Source organism: Oncorhynchus tshawytscha, linkage group LG08 (genome assembly GCF_018296145.1).
Source record: "Oncorhynchus tshawytscha isolate Ot180627B linkage group LG08, Otsh_v2.0, whole genome shotgun sequence".
Taxonomy (NCBI): Eukaryota; Metazoa; Chordata; class Actinopteri; order Salmoniformes; family Salmonidae; genus Oncorhynchus; species Oncorhynchus tshawytscha.
Genome location: NC_056436.1, coordinates 55,504,887 through 55,524,253, shown reverse-complemented (window position 1 = coordinate 55,524,253; position 19,367 = coordinate 55,504,887). Strand labels below are relative to the sequence as shown.

Sequence of the window (19,367 nt, the reverse complement as noted above, 5' to 3'; positions counted from 1 at the left end):
TCTTGACTGTTGCCTAACCAACTCGGCACACAATTTTGTAATATTGTGTTCTGAAAATACATTACACATTATCATTACAAAGGTAATACAACAAAAACTGCGGCAATAATAAACTAATATTAATTCGATATTAATAATACTAACACTGAATAACAAATATATATATATAAAAAACAGATAGGCATTTATGAAAAATACAAAATATGATTTAAGCTTCAAATGAGAATCCACTATTCGCCCAAGTAAGCTATTTTAAACTTGAAAAGGCTTACACCTGCTTTTAAGGTAATATCGAATTGCTCCAAATAAAATGTAGCCTATATACAAAAGTCTCTAAAAAAAAGGTAAAAACAAGTCAATCAATTCGTGTGTTCCTCCTTGTACCAACTCCCTCCCAATCACTATCATTTCTGACTCAAGGAAAACATTCTCCAAACTGATGGCCTCTCAAAGATTACCCTATCAGGTGCAAACCGCTGACACGTTTCCACCCACCACCAACAGAAAAACCTCACTGTGCCCAAATCCTTAGCCGCAGATACTCCACTGACAGGCATTACACCATCGCCCCTGCTACGAAGATCTGCCGCTGCGTTAGATTCAGGTTTCATATTTATAGCTACCCTCTGGATCACACCAACGTTTTATCAGAACGCGAGGTATTCCACGTTAAATATATATATATATATTTTCATATTCGATTTTACGCACTTGTCCCCTTTTGCCATTTTCCCACTGTGGAGTCGGAAGATTTAAAATGATCCTTGCAATGTGTAGATATCCCCCGCAGGTACGGACGGAACTGAAGTACCTCTGATCTTTGGAGGAGCACCTTTGGGAGGAAAGAGGGTGCGCGCAATGGATTTTTAAACAAGGGGAAATCTACTAAGCAATGGTTGCAAGTTGAATATTTCCGCGCCTGGCAAGACACCGCTGTCTAAACGGACCGTGAGAGCGGAGCTAGGAGATTTGGAGGCGGACAAGAAACAATACGTTACCTTTTCCCTTTGGATCATTTTCTTACAACAAGGAAGCACCTAATGTTGCATGCAGTGACATTTTTGCACTCCAGTTATTTATCATTACACTGGGATTCAAAGGCACCTCCGGGATTGTGTGCGTAAGGACGCTGGCGGGTCTATCCTCAACTTCTCTCGGGGCTTTAAAACTGTGGAAACAGGTGTATTTCAGCAAGTCAAGATGTCTGTTGTGCCTTCGAGGTTCATATACCTGTAAGGATTCCATCTTTCTATTACTTTCGTTTCGCAAAACACGTACATTCTTACCAATAGAAGTCGCTAAAAGCTACATAGTTGCTACCGTTGACATTCAGGTATGGATATAGCCGTTTATATTTTATGTAATTGCTTGTGATTAACCCCCTCCTCCCTTTTCTCTCTCCAGGTGTTTACATTTTCTGGTCCTCTATTTCCAGCTCCAGGTAGGTTGATTGGATTGTTCTGGTTTTGAACACTGCGTGTGTGTGTGTGTGTATGTGTGTGTGTGTGTGTGTGTGATTTTGCTGGACCCATTCTGGATTTATTATGAACAAATACTCATACAATTGGATACAGTAACTATACACTATTTTAGCTTGTGGGTACTTTGCAACATTGAACATACCTTGGCTAGACGCGCGTTCTTTTTCTCAGATTTCAGTTACTTTTTAGTGTTACCTTAATTAGATAAGATGAACACAATTCCCTAATTAAAGATCGATATTTGTTCCTCATCAAACAAAAATACAAGCAAAGTAACTCTACCCTTGTTAAAATATAGTATATTTTATTGTAAGAAAATAGGTTTGGAATGTAGAGGAAACTATCCTTTTGCATCTCGCTAATGAACGAGGCATCCCCGAGTGCACCAGATAAACCCACCGCGCTCAATTGAGCCAGGCAACCAGCATTGAAACAGAGAAAAACTGAAATGAAAATACATTTCAAGGACGTTTAGATAATGATCATTTGCTGTTTTGATCAATTTCAGACTCGTGGATCTATTTTGTAATAATAGTATACACCGCACTAACTCCGCATCTTTTACGCATGCGATTTATTTATGAACTTGGTTGTCTATAGCAAACGTCAGTGAAAACCCACATTCATTATTATGGAGTGTAACATGCTGCATGGAGTTAGATTTAACTGTTGCCTAATATTTAAAAAATGAATGCGTTTGGGCATGAATGTGTTGGTTATTTTTAGTTCCGTTTATTTGTCATGATGTATTTGGTGTAAATGAATAGCAGATACAAAGGGTAGTTTGGAAACCAGCATGTTATATTGTTGGATACAGTGAGAGGCAGCGGTTAGCCCACATCCTGAAATGCTTCCATGCCTCTGTTGTTGGGGTTAGTTTTGTAGTCTAGTCAGTATCATATACCAGGGTTGATGCCAATCAAATCTCTCAAGGATTACAGAGAATTACTCGATTTCTTTCCCCTGTCTCCAATGTAATGCTTATTAAAAGTCAGAGGCTATTTATACAGGGATAAGTAATTACATACAATGTGCCCAATCCCTTCCCCTTGATTGAGGTGATAAGATATCACCTAGTTTAAAATCTTAACATTTCCAGAGTTGCTTCAACAAGTAATCCTTTGCATTGAAGATGAGGATTAAGATTGTCAACAAACCACTCATGCCAAACAAATTATTAAAGGAGAAGCCCAATCCATCCAATGATGCTGCAATAGATGAAGACATAGAGTACAATCCCTCATTCTACCTCTTGGACATCACATCTCTGTCGGAGATGTTCTAAACAAATGGGTCAAGGGATCATGATTATAAAAACCTGGCATTACCCTTTCATAATAGAGGGGACATCTTACAAAGACACCCCTCAGCGAAGAAAAAAAGCTGGTGGTTTAAAAAATAAATAAAAAATAAAGAGGAGACAACTGGGTTATGTAAGGGTATGTGCTCTTGTTCCAAAGGAATTGGCAATTCCCCCAACCTAGACAGTAATCACAATACTATAGTTTTAATTGCTTCCCATATCTGTGGTGATATATATAAATCGATATATGCTTCATGCTCTGCACGACTAATTGCTTCTGCAAAAAAAGAGGTAGGTCTCATAGAGGCTTTCTTGAAGGAAATACACTTTCGATAGACCAATACAATTGCGCAGCACAACCTTGATGGCATGTATAGTGTTTTGTAAACCTATGTGTGAGGTTCGCAGGTGGTAAAGTGTATCTGAGATGCAAGGGGGCTAAGCTTCCCAGCAAAGATGGTGCCAGACTTTTGAAGTTTCAACCATACCCATTTTCATCCCGCCGGTTGCGTTTACCTTCGGCCCTCTGCAGCGGCTTGCCTTTGTTTCCTCCGTGTGAAATGCAATTGTCTACAAAACACACCTTTATGTTTGTTTAGAGATGGAGAGATTTGATACAAATCCCAAAGCAGTAGTTATCCTAAAAGTATTTTAGTGTGTGCTGTCTTGGTGGTGAACTTTGTGGGTTAGTATAATAGACAGACCATTTCATTCTAGGGTTGTGGTGAGTTTTGGAAGCTCTATTAAGATGCTCTATTAGATTTGGATGCTCTATGACAGTTTTGAATGCTCTTTTTAGAGTTGTGGAAGCTTTAGTGGAGATGTTGAAGCTCTATTAGATTTGGATGCTCTATGATAGTTTTGAATGCTCTTTTTAGAGTTGTGGAAGCTTTAATGGAGATGTTGATGCTCTATTAGATTTGGATGCTCTATGATAGTTGTGAATGCTCTTTTAGAGTTGTGGAAGCTTTAATGGAGTTCTGAATTCTCTATTGGATGCACTGTTTCTTAGGCACGGAAGTATGAGGTGTGTCATAATAACTTTCTTAATGTTCCTCCTCCTAAGCATTGACTAAATTCAAAGGACGTTTGACATAGAGATTTCAATAAAATTGCTTATTGATTAAGATGCATCTTTGTTTTAGGCAAACAATTTAATTTTAGTGTTGTACCATGGCATTGTTGAATACATGTTTCTGATTGGCTTGAAGGGGACTATAGAGCGTGTATTATTTCCCTATAACGCACAGTATATTTGCACGGTAGAATTCGATGGCTATAGTTCATTGTTGCATGTTTTATGTTTGAGCTGCTTTTGAATGCAAAAGTTGAATTAAAAACATCACTGGCATTGTTGAATTCAAATTTCATAATAGCAAGCTACGACTGATGGTTTGGTTAGCTAAACCAGCAAGTCTGTTTGTTTGGTTACCACGTCATCTACTGTTGCTATCTAGTGAACTTGCAAGATACTTCAGTGGATGTTGAGCACATTTCTATCGGCAAATGAACACATTTTTAGCAGCAAATGTGTTAAATTAGACCCATGGTATGAAGGGATAGTCAGCTTGGGGCTCTATGTGTTCTCTGGAAAGCAATGTAACTCCGCTAGCGTGTCGTGGAGCACAACTACCACGTCAGTCGCGGAGCACAACTACCACGTCAGTCGCATAGCCCCTTGTTGATTATCCCTTACATTAAACATGATGTACAATTGTTTCATATTTTCAATTCATGCATTTGCAGTTGTTTCTAGACCATCCAAAAGTGACTATGCTGACACCTTTTCGCTGACACCTTGCTGACACTACTGGGATTTGTATTCAGATCAGTGGTTTGTTTTCCCCCCTGTGTTAAAGATTTGTTCTACCATGAGCATATTTCCCCTCTCATTCACTAAATGTCATTACTTTTCTGAGGTTAAAACAACAAGGAGTTAGAGTATGTAATGTGTATATAATTAGCCACCTGAGAGAAGCCACATAAAAAGGCAGTTACTATGTAATTACCACATGATACAGCTGGGGAATGGGATCTTGGCGCAAATCGAGATTCCAAGGGGTTTCGAAAGTATACGTTATCCTTCCCATCCACATATGGGTTTGGGTGACAGGGCACACAGGCTGTGTTCATTTTGACGTGTTGTCGAAGTCAGCGATTTCTTCCGTTTTTTTTGGGGGGGGGGGTCTGACTTGTAAGTGCGGAACAGACCTTTGCATTCAGGCTAACAGTGTGTGAAATATTTGAATGGCGAATTTATGTTACAAGAGGCTCCCCTCCGAGTGTGTTTCTGTGGTACAAGCTGCCTCTCGCCATCACATCCACATCTCCACTGTGATTTATGGGCCTTACTGGGCCCTCAGGCAGATATTTGTTTGATGATAGCGTAACAGGGATGGATGCTTCAGGTGTATAATTGCTAGTGGCTTGCTTGCTTGTGGAAATGGAATACTGTTTTCAAGATATCCCCGGGCGCATAGACAGCTGCCTCAATACAAAGACATGCAATAATAATGAAGCATGTACCATGTTGTGCTTTTGTTCTCGGTGAACTTCTACAGTGTGTGCCCTTTGAATTTGTACAATGCCGCACAGTTTCATTACCTTGTAAACATGTCGTGTGGAAGAAACATGTCAGTTTAAATGTGCAAACGGAACTTAAAAATGTCAGCTTACAACTTCCAAGGTGTTACCTCAGCCTTTAAGCAGAGCTTCACGACAGAGGCCCTGGTAAAAGCGGGTCTATGACCACCTGTGTCATGTCTTTCTCCTATAGGAATCTCAACAGAGCTCAGCCGATTTCAGGATCTATATTGAGAACCACACGCGGAACCCAGACGACCTGAGCCGGAAGCAGATCCGTATCTACCAGCTGTACAGCCACACCACGGGCAAGCACGTCCAGATCCTGGGCAAGAAGGTCAACGCCAACGGAGACGATGGGGGCAAGTACGGTACGGGAGAATTCCTGTGCACTTCACTTACAGACGCTTCAAGCCAGTTCCCCTCATCAATGGTCTTTATTGTGGGAAACATTTCCCATGTGAAACAGGATTCATTCGACCTATTTTGGACCGCTACTGGTCAGAGTTGGGTTTACATTTTTAATGAGTGAACTTTGACCCTAACTCAGCTCCTCCTTGATTGCTTGGTTAAGCCATTAAGATGATGAATAGTGTGGGAATTTGAGGCTATGAGCGTGTCCGGCCACAGATAAAGCACATCTAGAGGTACTGTATATATTGTCTTTATTCACTGTGTCTCAGCTGTGTTCCTTACACTGTTCTGGTCGGTGATTATATTGAGGTGGAAATACATCTGATTGTTGTCATGGAAAGTAATTCTGCGTAGTAATTCGGCATAGTTCTTTTCAACTCTGTGGAGGGTTTATCAGTACTTGTCACTGTGGACATGGCCCATTTTCTATTAAAAGTTGGGCTGCGGTCTAGACGCATTTGTATGGGAGTGCTTGCCTGTTTGCACTCACATGTAGGAGTCGTCAACAAGCACCGCCGGTCGACTGTGTTCAGTCACAGATGCACCGAGGCGAGGTTTCCTCTCGTTGCTTGTTAGAGCTTGAGTGGAAGCAGATTCAATGTTCCCCATGAGGAATTGCCAACCCTGCCCCCTCCCCTCAGCCCCAGTACCTGGCACCTGTGAACTCCCTGACACTGATTTAACAGGAGGCTCGGGAAGACACTCTTCTCTCCTCTCTGCACTAATCCTCACTCAGTCATAACAGCAACCTCACAATGGAGGGTCAGAAAGCATGGCTGAGAAATGGAGCCTCAGCTACTACAAGGTCAGCTACCCCACATATACACGCGGATAAGACAGAGTTATAATTCTCCCCAGGCACCAGAGCTGGGCTAGAGAATGTGTCACATGCAATCCCACATAATTGATGTCACCATTTGTCCGATAGCATCTTATGTATCTAAATGCATAGTCACATTTGTTTTAAAAAATCCACGTGAAACAGGCAGAAGTAGTTTTTTTTAAAGGCAGATGTTACACCTGTAGTTTCCGGTTGCAATTGAAGTCTCCAGTGGTACATGCATAAGTCCGAGGCACAGTCGTTTGTGATTCAGCGCTGAGAATGCTGTGGGGTTTCTTATTAAGCTTGGCCGCAGTGAGCGACACTACACTAAAACCCTCTTCAACCCGGGATATCACGGTACAGCTTGCTTTTTTCCATTGTAGTATGAAAGGGATGGAAGAGGGGCAGCTAAGTGTGGACTTGTGTCTGTCTCTGTCTCAGCTCCTCCAACTAACTCCTCTCAGGAGCGCCAATGTGTTTCTCAAACCTGTGCATTCAGAGAAGTCTCACCAGTCATTTTATCCTCTTTGCTCCCTGGTTGAAAGGGCGGGATGTCTTCTTCCCTCTCTCTCTCAACGTCAGTTCTGAGATGAGTTTCCCACTCACCTACAAGATTGTTTTACAGGACAATTTTGGAGAACCCCCCCCTGCCCGCCTCCGTTCCCTTGAGTGCCACTGAATAGGCCAGTGTGTTAAACAAATGGATCATCTTTAACTTTTTGATTGAGTGAGCACAGACTAAAGAGAACCTGAAACCTAATCCTGAGGGAGCGTAACCGCTCCAAAATGTTTGGCAGATCTCTTGCCCGCGAGGAGCGAACAGAAACAAAGGTGACCCCACAGGGGTTAAGGTTGTGCCAGAGCAAAAGAAGCCGCCGGCGTGCTTGTTTAGAATGGGTCGTTTTCAAATGTTTGTGAGGCTAAAGTTGTATATTTGTTATTCTGTGGAGATGGCGAAGTCTATTATAGAGTATATTTCATGAACCAATAGTTATTATCTGTTTCAAATGGTCTGTATCAACTTAATGAATGTACTGTAAGTGGCTATAAGTATTCATTAAGTAAATGTGTTTCTCCTTCACCTTGTAGCTCTTCTTGTTGTCGAGACGGAAACCTTTGGGAGCCACATTCGAATAAAAGGGAAGGAGAGTGAGTATTACATCTGTATGAACAAGAATGGCAAAATAGTTGGAAAGGTAAGCATATCCTTGGTTGTTACTCTCTTGCTAGAGTATGGGGCAAATCTATCCCAAGGCAATACATGTTTTGCCTAGTGCCAATAACAGATTCTTTGAGTGATTCCAGTGGATGAAGACATTACTATAACTAACATTATTATTATTATTATTATTATTATGTGTGATAAAGATCCTCTTTAAAGGGGGAATCTACAGTTGCTACATCTGTTGGGACTTCTAAATGAATTACATGTACACATTGATCCTTGAAGAATATAGCTTATAAGTGCTTCATGAGCTTAGTTCAACTTGATACTGTATAGTCTCAAGACAATTATAATGTTGATATCATGGATGGTCAGTCCTTGCGTTATAGCGCTGTCTATGAATTTAAGAGTGGTTGCATTTCTCCATCCCCCATTCCGTAGATTTGTTACCGAAACTGTGGCGGTTATTTTTTCCAACTGTGGATTTACCCTGTAAGGATATTTTAGCAAGACTAAGACATACAATAATAATAACTATTTATTTTCAAAACGCTATATCCACAAATGTTTCGCATTTGTGTTTTTTCATCAGAAATGATTGCTTATGAGTTCCTTCATATGTGTGTAAAATATTACTCTTATCAGATTTTTTATTAATAGACTTTCATCATTTTTAAAATTTAATTTGTTAATGTTTTTATTTTTCTATTTTCTTTTTAGCAAAACCCCTATATATCCATTGTTTAGCTGGAACGGAATGTTTGTGTCCTATATATTTGTCTGTGATATGTGGTTGTCTCAGCTAGCTATCTTAAAAGTAATGCACTTACTATAAGTTGCTCTGGAAAAGAGCATCTGGTAAATGACTAAAATGTCAAATGTAAATGTTTTACATACTGACCTCATATTACTGTATTTATTTATTTCTATATTTCAATATTGATGTCACAAATGTATAATTTGTACAATTCATTTTTTTTTAAATGTAGTTATTTGTTACATTTAACTGTGTAAAACCAAGCAGCACTACTTATTTCTCAGAGCCTGGTGGATGTAGGCCGTCATTGAAAATAAGAATTTGTTCTTAACTGACTTGCCTAGTTAAATCAAGGTAAATAAAAAATATATAGTGTTTTGGAATGAAAATCTTCTTATGTTCACTTGCCGAACATACAAGCCAGGATGGAGAGTGCTTTTCTCAGTGTACCCCTTGACAGAAATCTTTTGATAACTCACTGGCATCCTGTTACGTAACCTGTGCTGTCCTTTTGATCCTCCACCAGTCAATTATAGACTGCAATCATCACAATGCTTTGACAGGCTAATGGCCTCATAGCAGCATTGCCATTGCAATTATACCTCTTGTTCACCAGGTGGCGCCATGTAAAATAGCAGCAGCTAGGGAAAAAGTACCCAAATGTCATACTTGAGTAAAAGTAAAAATACCTGAATTGAAAATGACTCAAGTAAATTTGAAAGTCACCCAGTAACATTTAACTTGAGTAAAAGTCTAAAAGTGTTTGGTTTTAAATATACTTACGCATCACAAGTAAATGTAATTGCTAAAATATACTTAAGTATCAAAAGCAAAAGTACAAGTATAAATCATTTAAAATTCCTTTTATTAATGAAACCTGACCACATCATTTTCTTGTTCTTTTAATTTATGGATAGCCAGGGGCATGCTCCAACACTCAGACATAATTTACAAACGAAGCATGTGTTTAGTAAGCCTGTCAGATCAGAGGCCGTATGGATTACCAGGGATATTCTCTTGATAAGAGTGTGAATTGAAGACCATTTTCCTGTCCTGCTAAGCATTCAAAATGTAACGAGCACTTTTGGGTGTCAGGGAAAATGTAATGAGTAAAAAGTACATCATTTTCTTTAGGAATGTAGTGAAGTAAAAATGGTAAAAAAATAAAAATAGTCAAGTACAGATACCGAAAAAAAACCGACTTAAGTAGTACTTCAAAGTATTTTTTACTTAAGTACGTTACACCACTGAATAGCAGCATGTACACTCCCCTCCGTATTTATTTGGACAGTGAAGCTAACATTTAAAAATGTGTCGCTTTACTTCAGCATTTTGGATTTGGGATCAAATGTTTCATTTAAGGCGACAGCATGTCACCTTTTATTTGAGGGTGTTTTTATACATGTCTAGTTAAAAGTTTAGTATTTGGTCCCCTATTTCTAGCACGCAATGACTACATCAAGCTTGTGACTCTACAAACTTGTTGGATACATTTGCAGTTTTTGGTTTTGTTTTGGATCATTTCTTCCCCAGGAGGAACTGAAAGGTGAATAGTGTATTGTGTAATTTTGGAGTCACTTTTGTTGTAAATAAGAATAGAAGATGTTTCTGAACACTTCCACGTTCATGTGGATGCTACCATGAATATGGATAATCATGAATTAATCCTGAATAATGATGCGTGAGAAAGTTAGAGGAACAAAGATCATACCTTCCAAAAATGCTAACCTCTCACCATTTCCAATAACAGGGGAGGTTAGCATTTTTTGTGAGGTGTGATGTTTGTTCCTTCACTGTCCAAATACATAAGTATGGAAGTGTATATCACAAAAATGTATAATTATTTTTTAAATACAAACATAGTTTAAAACTGAGAAAAGCAAAGTTTGAAATGTCTAGTAAGGTGTATGTGTCCTTACAAGAGCCATACCAGAAACACAATTTAAAAAGGAATGAAAAACAACTTTATGCAACTGTAGTAGTTCCATCTCTTTCTGGCTTATATGACATACAGAAATGTTTCTTTGGCAGTAGGTAAAATAGGTTTCCTTGATGGTTTGCCATTGTGGAATGCGGAAGTCGTTTTTTCACAGTGTTGGGAAACCAGGTGCTAAGTGTCTAAAACCATGTTGTTTCCCCTTGCAGCTCAATGGAAGGAATCAGGAGTGCGTCTTCGTGGAAGAATTCTTGGAGAACAATTACACAGCTCTCGTGTCGGCCAAGTACAAAGGGTGGTACCTAGGCTTCAACAGGAAGGGGAGGCCCAAAAAAGGATCGCGGACCACACAAACACAACAGGAAGTGCATTTCATGAAACGCCACCCGAAGGGCAAGGTGGACCCACTGGAAGAGTTCCGTTTCACGACAGTAACTAAGCGGACACGAAGGGCGCGTCGCTTAAAACAGAACCCCGAAACTAACTGATGGTCCGATGGGACATCAGACACACTGTTTTCCCAAGGAAATCACGAGATTCTTGCCTTAAAACACCTTGAAGACTTTTGTAAAAAAAAAAAGAACAAACATTTCAAAGATGTTTTATTTTTATATTTCAGGAACATTGAACATCTCCCAAATGTTGGGTGTTTCTGGGTTGTTATAATTATTATAATGTGTCTTATTTTATTTATATCGGATAACTAAGGATGACAAAGGGCCCTTATTGCTTATCTTCGGCTCCTTTGAATTGCAAACTGAAGGCATATTTCTGACAATGAGGGTGGGAAGCATGAGTTTCTAAATGTTATAAAAAGAAAGCGCTAGATTTTATTGGAATACCTGTCAGTTTTGTTTGTGTCATCCCCCCGACAACACGGATCTCGTATTTCTACTGGAATCAGACGCCAGGGAGACGAGACGGAAAGAGGTGACAGTGGCAGGTGACACAGTCTACCTAGATAACTGTGCAGCTTTGAGTGCAATATTTGACAGTGCCCACTCTCCCTCCCCCAACTCTCCCTCCGTGTTGATACCTTCTGCCTGAATCATTGCCTACTCTGGATGGAATGTGCTGAACACGTTGTGTACAGTGTGATTTCCTTGACATTTGTTTTGTACAACTGATGATTCAACATGCTTTGACTAGCCAGGCATCAGACAGACGGGGTTGTAGTTTTGTTTAACCTGAGTTGATGTGGCTCAGAAGTTAACTGGCTATTACGATGGGAAACGTAATATCACACCTTTAGCCTTACGTGTCTTACTGTGGTAGAAAGTTGGAGAAAAAAAGCCTAATGAATACTGGACAGCTTTTGAAACATTGCCTTATATGATGTTATCTGATATACTTCAGAATCATTTTTTTTGACACAGAGCAAGCTTTCTGTTATTATTAACATCTGCATCCACCAACTTTGCCCTGCTTTTCATAGGCCTACAACCAAAAGGTGGATTGCATTTCTGGTTGTTCATGGTGCACCCCAAGCACCCATGTTCAAAGAGACATCCCAAAAACGGTTAATCTTTAACAATGTGTTCAACCAAGCCAGTTATAATGTCGAGAGCACTGAATTGTTCAAATGTGTACATAGACAGGTATAGAGTCATCCTATCCACCCACTATCTCTGTATTGTAAGACCTAACTCTCAAACCCTGAAAACCGTACAACCAGAAATATGCTTATTTTGGATTCAGGAAACAGACTGCAGCCATTACTAGACCTGACAACCAGGGGAGTTGTGATCCCTACAGAACATTGTAGATCATTACCATTGATGACAAAGTTCAGCCTCTATTCCTGGGTAGAGCTGTAGTAGCCTATATATTTGTCTACCAACTGACAGGTTTTGTATGAGATGCTACTAACAACATGACACATTTATGTTTTTTTTTTTTTTTTTTTTTTTTTAAATGTATGCAAAACAATTTTATGACTATTATAAGATATTTATTGCCTTTCTTTGTAAATACAATGTGATGAATTTATTTGGCCTCTGTTAATAAAATGAGGACTATATTTAAAACCATTTTTCTATGTGTTTACTTGTCCTGGTATTATAGTTGAGGGGCAAATGCATGCCTTTTCTCTCCTACACACTGGGGTTATATAAATTCACTAAATGCATTTTCATATACTATACAAACCTAAACCTGTGAAGGCTGCTTTTAACAGCAGTAGATTTCTAGGTTGAGAAATGTTGCATTGCGGAATCATTGTAAGAGCTATTCTAAGGATTGGAAATGTGTTATAAAAGCTGGCACGTTTACTATAACCTAACCATGAACTTTGATAGTACATTAGCTGTGTCTGTGCCAAGACGACATCCAACAGAACTTAGATATTTGTAGTTACTCACTGGGCAGTGGTACAGATGTCAATTCAATGTATAGTTTTGATTTACATTTGGTTGAGTCGTCAAGTAACGTGACTTCAACGCGAAGTCAACAACAAATTTTACCATGTCATTTGATTTAGGTTAAAGGTTGGTTGAAAAAAAAAACGAAATCCCTTACGTTGATGACTTTTTGCAAATCCACCTTTATTCAACGTCAACACATTTACATTTTGAGGTGAAATGACGTGGAAACAACATTGAGTCAACCAGCTTTTGCCCAGTGGGTAATTCTCATCACGTCTTTAATATTCTGATCGAGTTTATGTTTTAGGAACAGTGCCTGTATGTGCACTGTGTACAACTGCTAAATCGTATTGGGACTGTAAGGCAAGTTTGTGTACAAGGAACAAAAGTCATTTGAATTTGGTCCACTTGATACGAATATAATATTTGATTCATCTAACGTCTGGGTTTAGATGTGGGCTTGTGCAACCTTTCCCATTACGCAAATTGCTATCATAACTGAAATGTCCTAAACTTCCATGGGATGTTATGCAGACATTAAAATCAAGGCCGGAAACCAGCCTGAAAGGAGTTCGTTTTACATCTCCTAAGAAGTTTGTCATAATTCAAAATGTGGAAATATGAAGAGATATTTTCTGTAGCGAGTGTTGCATTTGGCACCTTACTGGCACAACTACTGTATATTAAAGAGGATATTTTGCCATGAGGCTGAAAGACATGGAGTGTTGAGAGAATAGCAGAGAGTTCTCTGCTGTGAACTCTGCTATTCTGTAGTTTCACGCAAGTATTTTTTTTAGAAATGCTATAACTGAACCTTGTGTTACTCTACTACAAATGATGCCACTTTTATATAATGTTGGGAGCTTTCTCTTGGCAAAAGCGTTTGAGACATTTCTCCTACTAAAAAACAGGGTGAAGGAATGTGGAATAGTATGTCTTATAATGTTGTGCGCTGGAATGGTGTTTACAGTAACCGTCAGACTGAAAGATGGCAGTTTTGAAGAAAAAACGTATTTTGTTTAACTTCCTACTGATGTTATCAGACACACAGCAGTCTGCCTAGCCACCTAGCTATACCAGATGAAGACGCTATTCCGTCATTGGATTTAGAGGTCTCATACATGTCTCATGCTCTGTCTGCTTTTAAAAGTACTATTTTACATGAAGTTTCTCCTTTAACACCATGTCTAGGTAAAATATCTCATTACTCAAACCAGAACTCAAAGAAACTAGTATTCCATTCATTTAGAGTATGGTTTTTAGGGATGTTCAGTCATGCATTGCAATGTCTCATGGCCAATTGTTTTCATGTGCGATATTCATGCAATACTCGTATAATTTAATTATGGAATCCCCTAACAGGTTCATACAGACCAGGGTGAGAAATTTAACAATTTAATATATCTGAATACAGATATTGTGCCTGTGCAAATTACTTACAGAATAGCAATGATGAAAGAATGATATGTATATTAATAATGTCCCTCAACAACTTATGATAGAGAGAGAAGAGAGATAGAGGTTGAGGGTTGTCTAAACGAGCACCAATGGTAACACATGTATGGAATCTTTCAGAATGATAGGAAGACATTTTGAATAAACCTCCTGCCAATCCTTTATTTGAGTTAACCATTGATCACTGTAGGATAGCCTTGGAACTGAATCGATAACTTTCAAATGAAACATGAAATCCTCTTTCCAAATGTCTTCCGCAGGGAACTGAAAGTCTAAATGCAGTAGCGGCAAAATAGTTTATTCCATTATAAGATATTTTCTTTTCATAGTGAAAAAATGTATAAATGATTCTTTATTAACTCAACGCAGCTCCTAACATCATCCATCAACATATAACAACATATTAAGAATGGCATTACAACGGCCTCTGTCACTGTCTTGAGAAAATCTGTTCTATTTGTGGTGGCAAACAAAGTCAAACAAATGTCAGTGGAACAACCAAAGTGTTCCTCAGAATTCAAGCATCAGCAACCGCAAACTTAATAAGAAGCCCTGTCAACAGAAATTTGGTGGCACACTATTTGAGACATAGAACCAGCTTTGTCTCTCGAAGACTACTTAACTTGCCCTCAGGTTAGAGAAAAACAAAGACAAACCAAAATGGTACCCAAGCTCTAATATAGTCATTTTACATATGCCATTTACTGTAGATCTATGTCACGTCATTTACCATCAAGACACCGCAGTCTTTCTTATTCTAGCTAAACGTTAAACCGCACTTGACTGGTCTTCTTTTATGACTGAAAAATCCACTGGGGGAACATTTTGTGATTCTCAATGTTTTTAATGTTTGTCTTTGAATATACAGCTGAGCAGTGTTTTTACAGGATTATAAATCTGCTTATATACTATTTTTTGATGAAAATCGTCTGTTTTCTTTGAATAATAGATTTTCATGTAGTCTTTTGTGCCTAGGCAGCGGGTAGCCTAGTGGTTAAGAGCATTGGGCCAGTAACCAACATGTCTCTGGTTCGAATCCCAAGCAGACTAGGTGAAGAATCTGTCGATGTGCCCTTGAGCAAGGCACGTATCCCTAGTTGCTCTGGATAAGAGCATCTACTAAAATGGAAAGTAATGTAGAAACGAGCAAGTTACAGACTGATGTTTTGGGGTCTTCTTGAAGTGTAGTTGCTTTAGCCGTTGGCCCCTACTAAGTGGTTCGTTTGAGAAATATTATTCTATTGATAGATTTTTTTAATGATAGATGATATAGAGTACATGTAAAAGTGTTAATTTGATGTATTACATCATTTTATTTTATAAATACCTACATATACAGTGCCTTCAGAAAGAAGTCACCCCTTTACTTAGTCCACATTTTGTCCTATTATAGCCTGCATTTTGAATGTATTAAATTGAGATGTTGTGTCACTGATCTACACACAATACTCCGTAATGTCGAAGTGGAATTTTAGTTGTAGAACATTTTCAAAATGTATGAAAAATGAAAAGCTGAAATGTCTTGAGTCAATAAGTATTCAACCCCTTTGTAATGGCAAGCCGAAATAAGTTCAGGATTAAAAAATGTGCTTAACAACTTGCATAAGTTGCTTGGACTCATTCTTTGTTCAATAATAGTGGTTAACATAATTTTGAATGAGTACCTCACCTCTGTACCCCCCCCCCTCCATTTCAAGCCCAAATTCAGCCACAAAGACCAGGGCCATATTTCAAAGCCACGCACAGAAAGGCACTGATTGGTAGATGTGTTAAAATAAAGAAAGCTCAATTTCCCTTTGACCATGATGATTAGGCATTGGATGGTGCATCAATACACCCAGTCACTATAAATATACAGGCTTCCTAACTTTCTGTAGAGGAAAGAAACTGCTCAGGGATTTCACCATGAGGCCAATGGTGATTTTAAAATAGTTACAGAGTTGAATGGTTGTGATATGAGAAAACTTTGGATGGATCAACAACATTGTAGTTACTCCACAATACTAACCTAAAATGACAGAGTGAATATGTATATAATAAAACTATTCCAAAACGTGCATCCTGTATGCAACAAGGCACTAAAGTAATACTACAAAACATATGGCAAAGAAATTAACTTTACGTCCTGAATACAAAGTGTTGTTTGGGGGAAATCCAATACAACACATTACTAAGTACCACTCCATCTTTTCAAGCATTGCGGTGGCTGCATCATGTTATGGGTATGCTTGTCATCGACAAGGAAAATGTAGTTTTTTATGACAAAAATAAATGGAAGCTAAGCACAGGCAAAATCCTAAAAGAAAACCTGGTTCAGTCTGTTTTCCAACAGATACTGGGAGACAAATTCACCTTTCAGCAGGACAATAAACTAAAACACAAGGCCAAATCTACACTGGAGTTGATTACCAAGACGATATTGAATGTTCCTGAGTGGCCTAGTTAGAGTTTTGCCTTAAATCGGTTTGAAAATCTATGGCAAGACTTGAAAATAGCTTTCTAGCAATGATCAACAACCAACTTGACAGAGCTTTAAGAATTTTTAAAAGAATAATGGGGCAAATATTGTACAATTTAGGTTGCAAAGCTCTTAGAGACGTAGTCAAGCTGTAATCACTGCCAAAGGCGTTTCTAACATCTTTAATCTCAGTGGAGTGAAAACTTATCTCATCAAGATATGTGTTTTTTTCCCATACATTTTTCATAAATGTAAGACATTTTCTTCCACTTTGACATTAGAGTATTTTGTGTAGATCATTAACCAAAAACAACAAATAAATCAATTTTAATCCCACTTTTTAACATAACAAAATATGAAAAAAGTATAGGGGTGTGAATACTTTCTGAAGGCAACTGATCCTAGTTTTGTTGTTGTTATATACCGGGATTTTATTTTAAAACTGGGATTTTTTATTTCCGCAATGATCTCTTTGAGGCACTCCAGGCTTTGGCCCTTCATGCGCATCTCTTCACATCCTTGGCAGACACAACCTGCTGGGTACCCCCCCTGAGGAAAAAAGGGACCTCCAGAAGGACTTCCATAGTCCATAGTCCTGAATACCCCTTGTCCCCCCAACACTCCCCCCTCCTCCCCTCCCACTATCAGCAGCTGCCAGGTGACACACCTCATTAACTTCCCCTTTCTCCTATTCTCTTCGGCCTTCATTGTCTTGAGATATGAGATGAGCCTTTGTTGGGAGTTTTTGCCCTTTTTTCCTCGGGCAGTGGAGGGACCATAATTAGTGCTTTGCGCTGGGCGTACTTTCTCACAGGGCTACGACACAATTAATCAGCATTTTCCCACCAATGGGTAAAAGCCCCTTGACTCTTTCAAGGCCAAATCTAAGCCTCTTCAAAGGAGTGATGCCTTTTGGCCATCAGATCATCTAAGCACCACTAGAGCAAGTGAACCGAGGTTTTGAGAGAGGGTCACAAGAGTAAGTCTAACTGGATATATACGACTTCATGTTCCGATCATGTACCGCTACTGGTGCTCTTATTTGTCACATTTCTTTCTTCTTTTATTTGATAGCTCATTTTATCTCACTAAATATAGTGTCAGATTATATTTTATCTCAAAGTGTTTTGTTTTAGTGCTAAAAATAAAGCTATTATTCATTAGGAAGCAGGATTAACTCCAAACATGACCAGAGAAACAAACTAACAAACATACAGTACACAAACAACAAATACAAAAATATGATTACAAAAAAATATTACAATATTACAAGCAGCTCGTCATTAGAACATTATTACCTGTGTGATAACTGAGTAAACTATCTAAAAATGTAATTCATTTGTCGTGCTGAGGGATTAGCAATTTTTGAGGTTGGTTCATTATGAAAAAATAATGACGCATTAATGATGCACTATGCATTATGTGTGTTGAATTCTGTAACAATACAAAATTAAAACAATTAATAAAAGTCAAATGATGGTATTGATCGCCCATTACTGATGACCACTTATTAACTATAATTTATTCACATTACTTTAGTTTAATAAAATATTTCAGTTGTTGTGAATATTACATTTGTTTTATATGATGACTTTATTATTTAATTTCCATCATCGTATCTCTATAGAGCTGATGCCTATGCTGTCTGACAAAATCAGTATTTTAGTAGTTCATCAAAATAAATAAGGCATACTTCTGTGACTGCTGAATAGCAACAATCAATCACTTAGATGTATTTTCAGGTAGAGATACCTTGCGAGGGAACTGCTCTCTATCTCTCTTGTTCGCACATTCTTGTCTCTTTTAAATAGCAGGCTTAAAATAAACAGACCGGACAAGTAGGCGCGCAATGGATTATGGTCATTGTAGTTAATTGCCACATTTTCTGCGCAAAATTATGTAGAATATTGACCCGTTGGAAACTACAACACTCTACTACATCTCACAGTTTGGGCTTGATTTGATTTATCTCTAGAAAAACTGTGCAATGTGTGAATTGAGCTCACAGAAAAAAAGAACAAAATGGAATTCAAATAATTGAACCGATGTCAGTAAATTAGTTGTTCAAAAACCGAAAACGTGGTTAATTACTCAGCACTACTAATTTGAGGTTACTTACAGTACAGTATTTTTGTGGCCCCTCGAATGTTGGGGGTGAATGAGCTGAGGCCACATGGTTGTTTGTTCATCTACTTAGAGACAATCGTGTCCTGTTAGCCTGATCTACATAATATTATACAGTATATCAGACAAACAACTCTTGTTTTCAGGTAGTGGCATACAAATGTGTAGCTGTCTTTATTGAGCAGTTATAGCAAGATCATTTCAATTTTACACATCCTAGAAAATATGTGCTGAGTTTATTTATGAGTTATAGAACATTCACATTTGATACTCATAAATATCTGACAGAGTATAGGCTTTGTCTTTCTAAAGACAATGATAGTGGCAAGTGCGGTATTTTTTTTTTATGTAACAAAGTAGGGTCCATCCCTGCCTTCCCAACATGCAGTAGGACGTGGACCTAGTACCCTCTACATTGTGAGTTCCAGTACCCATCTGTCTCACTCGCATTATCACACGGATAAAGCGTGTGAAGCAGATGACATCAAGTCAATATCCTCTTGCT

General features: G+C 38.5%; 1 protein-coding gene across 4 annotated transcripts; it reads left to right on the top strand.

The window, feature by feature from the left end:
• Nucleotides 1-489: 489 nt before the first annotated feature.
• On the top strand, nucleotides 490-11,058 carry LOC112256305 (fibroblast growth factor 18). Of its 4 annotated transcripts, none has more exons than XM_042325650.1 (5): nucleotides 490-1,232; nucleotides 1,405-1,441; nucleotides 5,561-5,729; nucleotides 7,694-7,753; nucleotides 10,672-11,058. In XM_042325650.1, exons 1-5 carry the CDS (start codon nucleotides 1,201-1,203, stop codon nucleotides 10,899-10,901), a joined length of 528 nt encoding a protein of 175 aa, XP_042181584.1. In that variant the 5' UTR covers nucleotides 490-1,200; the 3' UTR covers nucleotides 10,902-11,058. The 4 variants fall into 4 exon arrangements, with proteins under 4 accessions (XP_042181584.1, XP_042181583.1, XP_024285230.1 ...); XM_042325649.1 differs by having other exon boundaries at nucleotides 5,561-5,738; XM_024429462.2 differs by having other exon boundaries at nucleotides 493-1,232; nucleotides 7,694-7,800.
• The last annotated feature ends 8,309 nt before the right edge of the window (nucleotides 11,059-19,367 follow it).

Bases quoted from the DNA above. Each gene is read 5' to 3' on its own strand.
- LOC112256305 (XM_024429461.2), top strand. From the start codon at position 1,201: ATGTCTGTTGTGCCTTCGAGGTTCATATACCT. The intron at 1,442-5,560 runs GTAGGTTGATTG...TTTCTCCTATAG, and splicing joins TCCTCTATTTCCAGCTCCAG to GAATCTCAACAGAGCTCAGC. The intron at 5,739-7,693 runs GTACGGGAGAAT...TTCACCTTGTAG, and splicing joins AGACGATGGGGGCAAGTACG to CTCTTCTTGTTGTCGAGACG.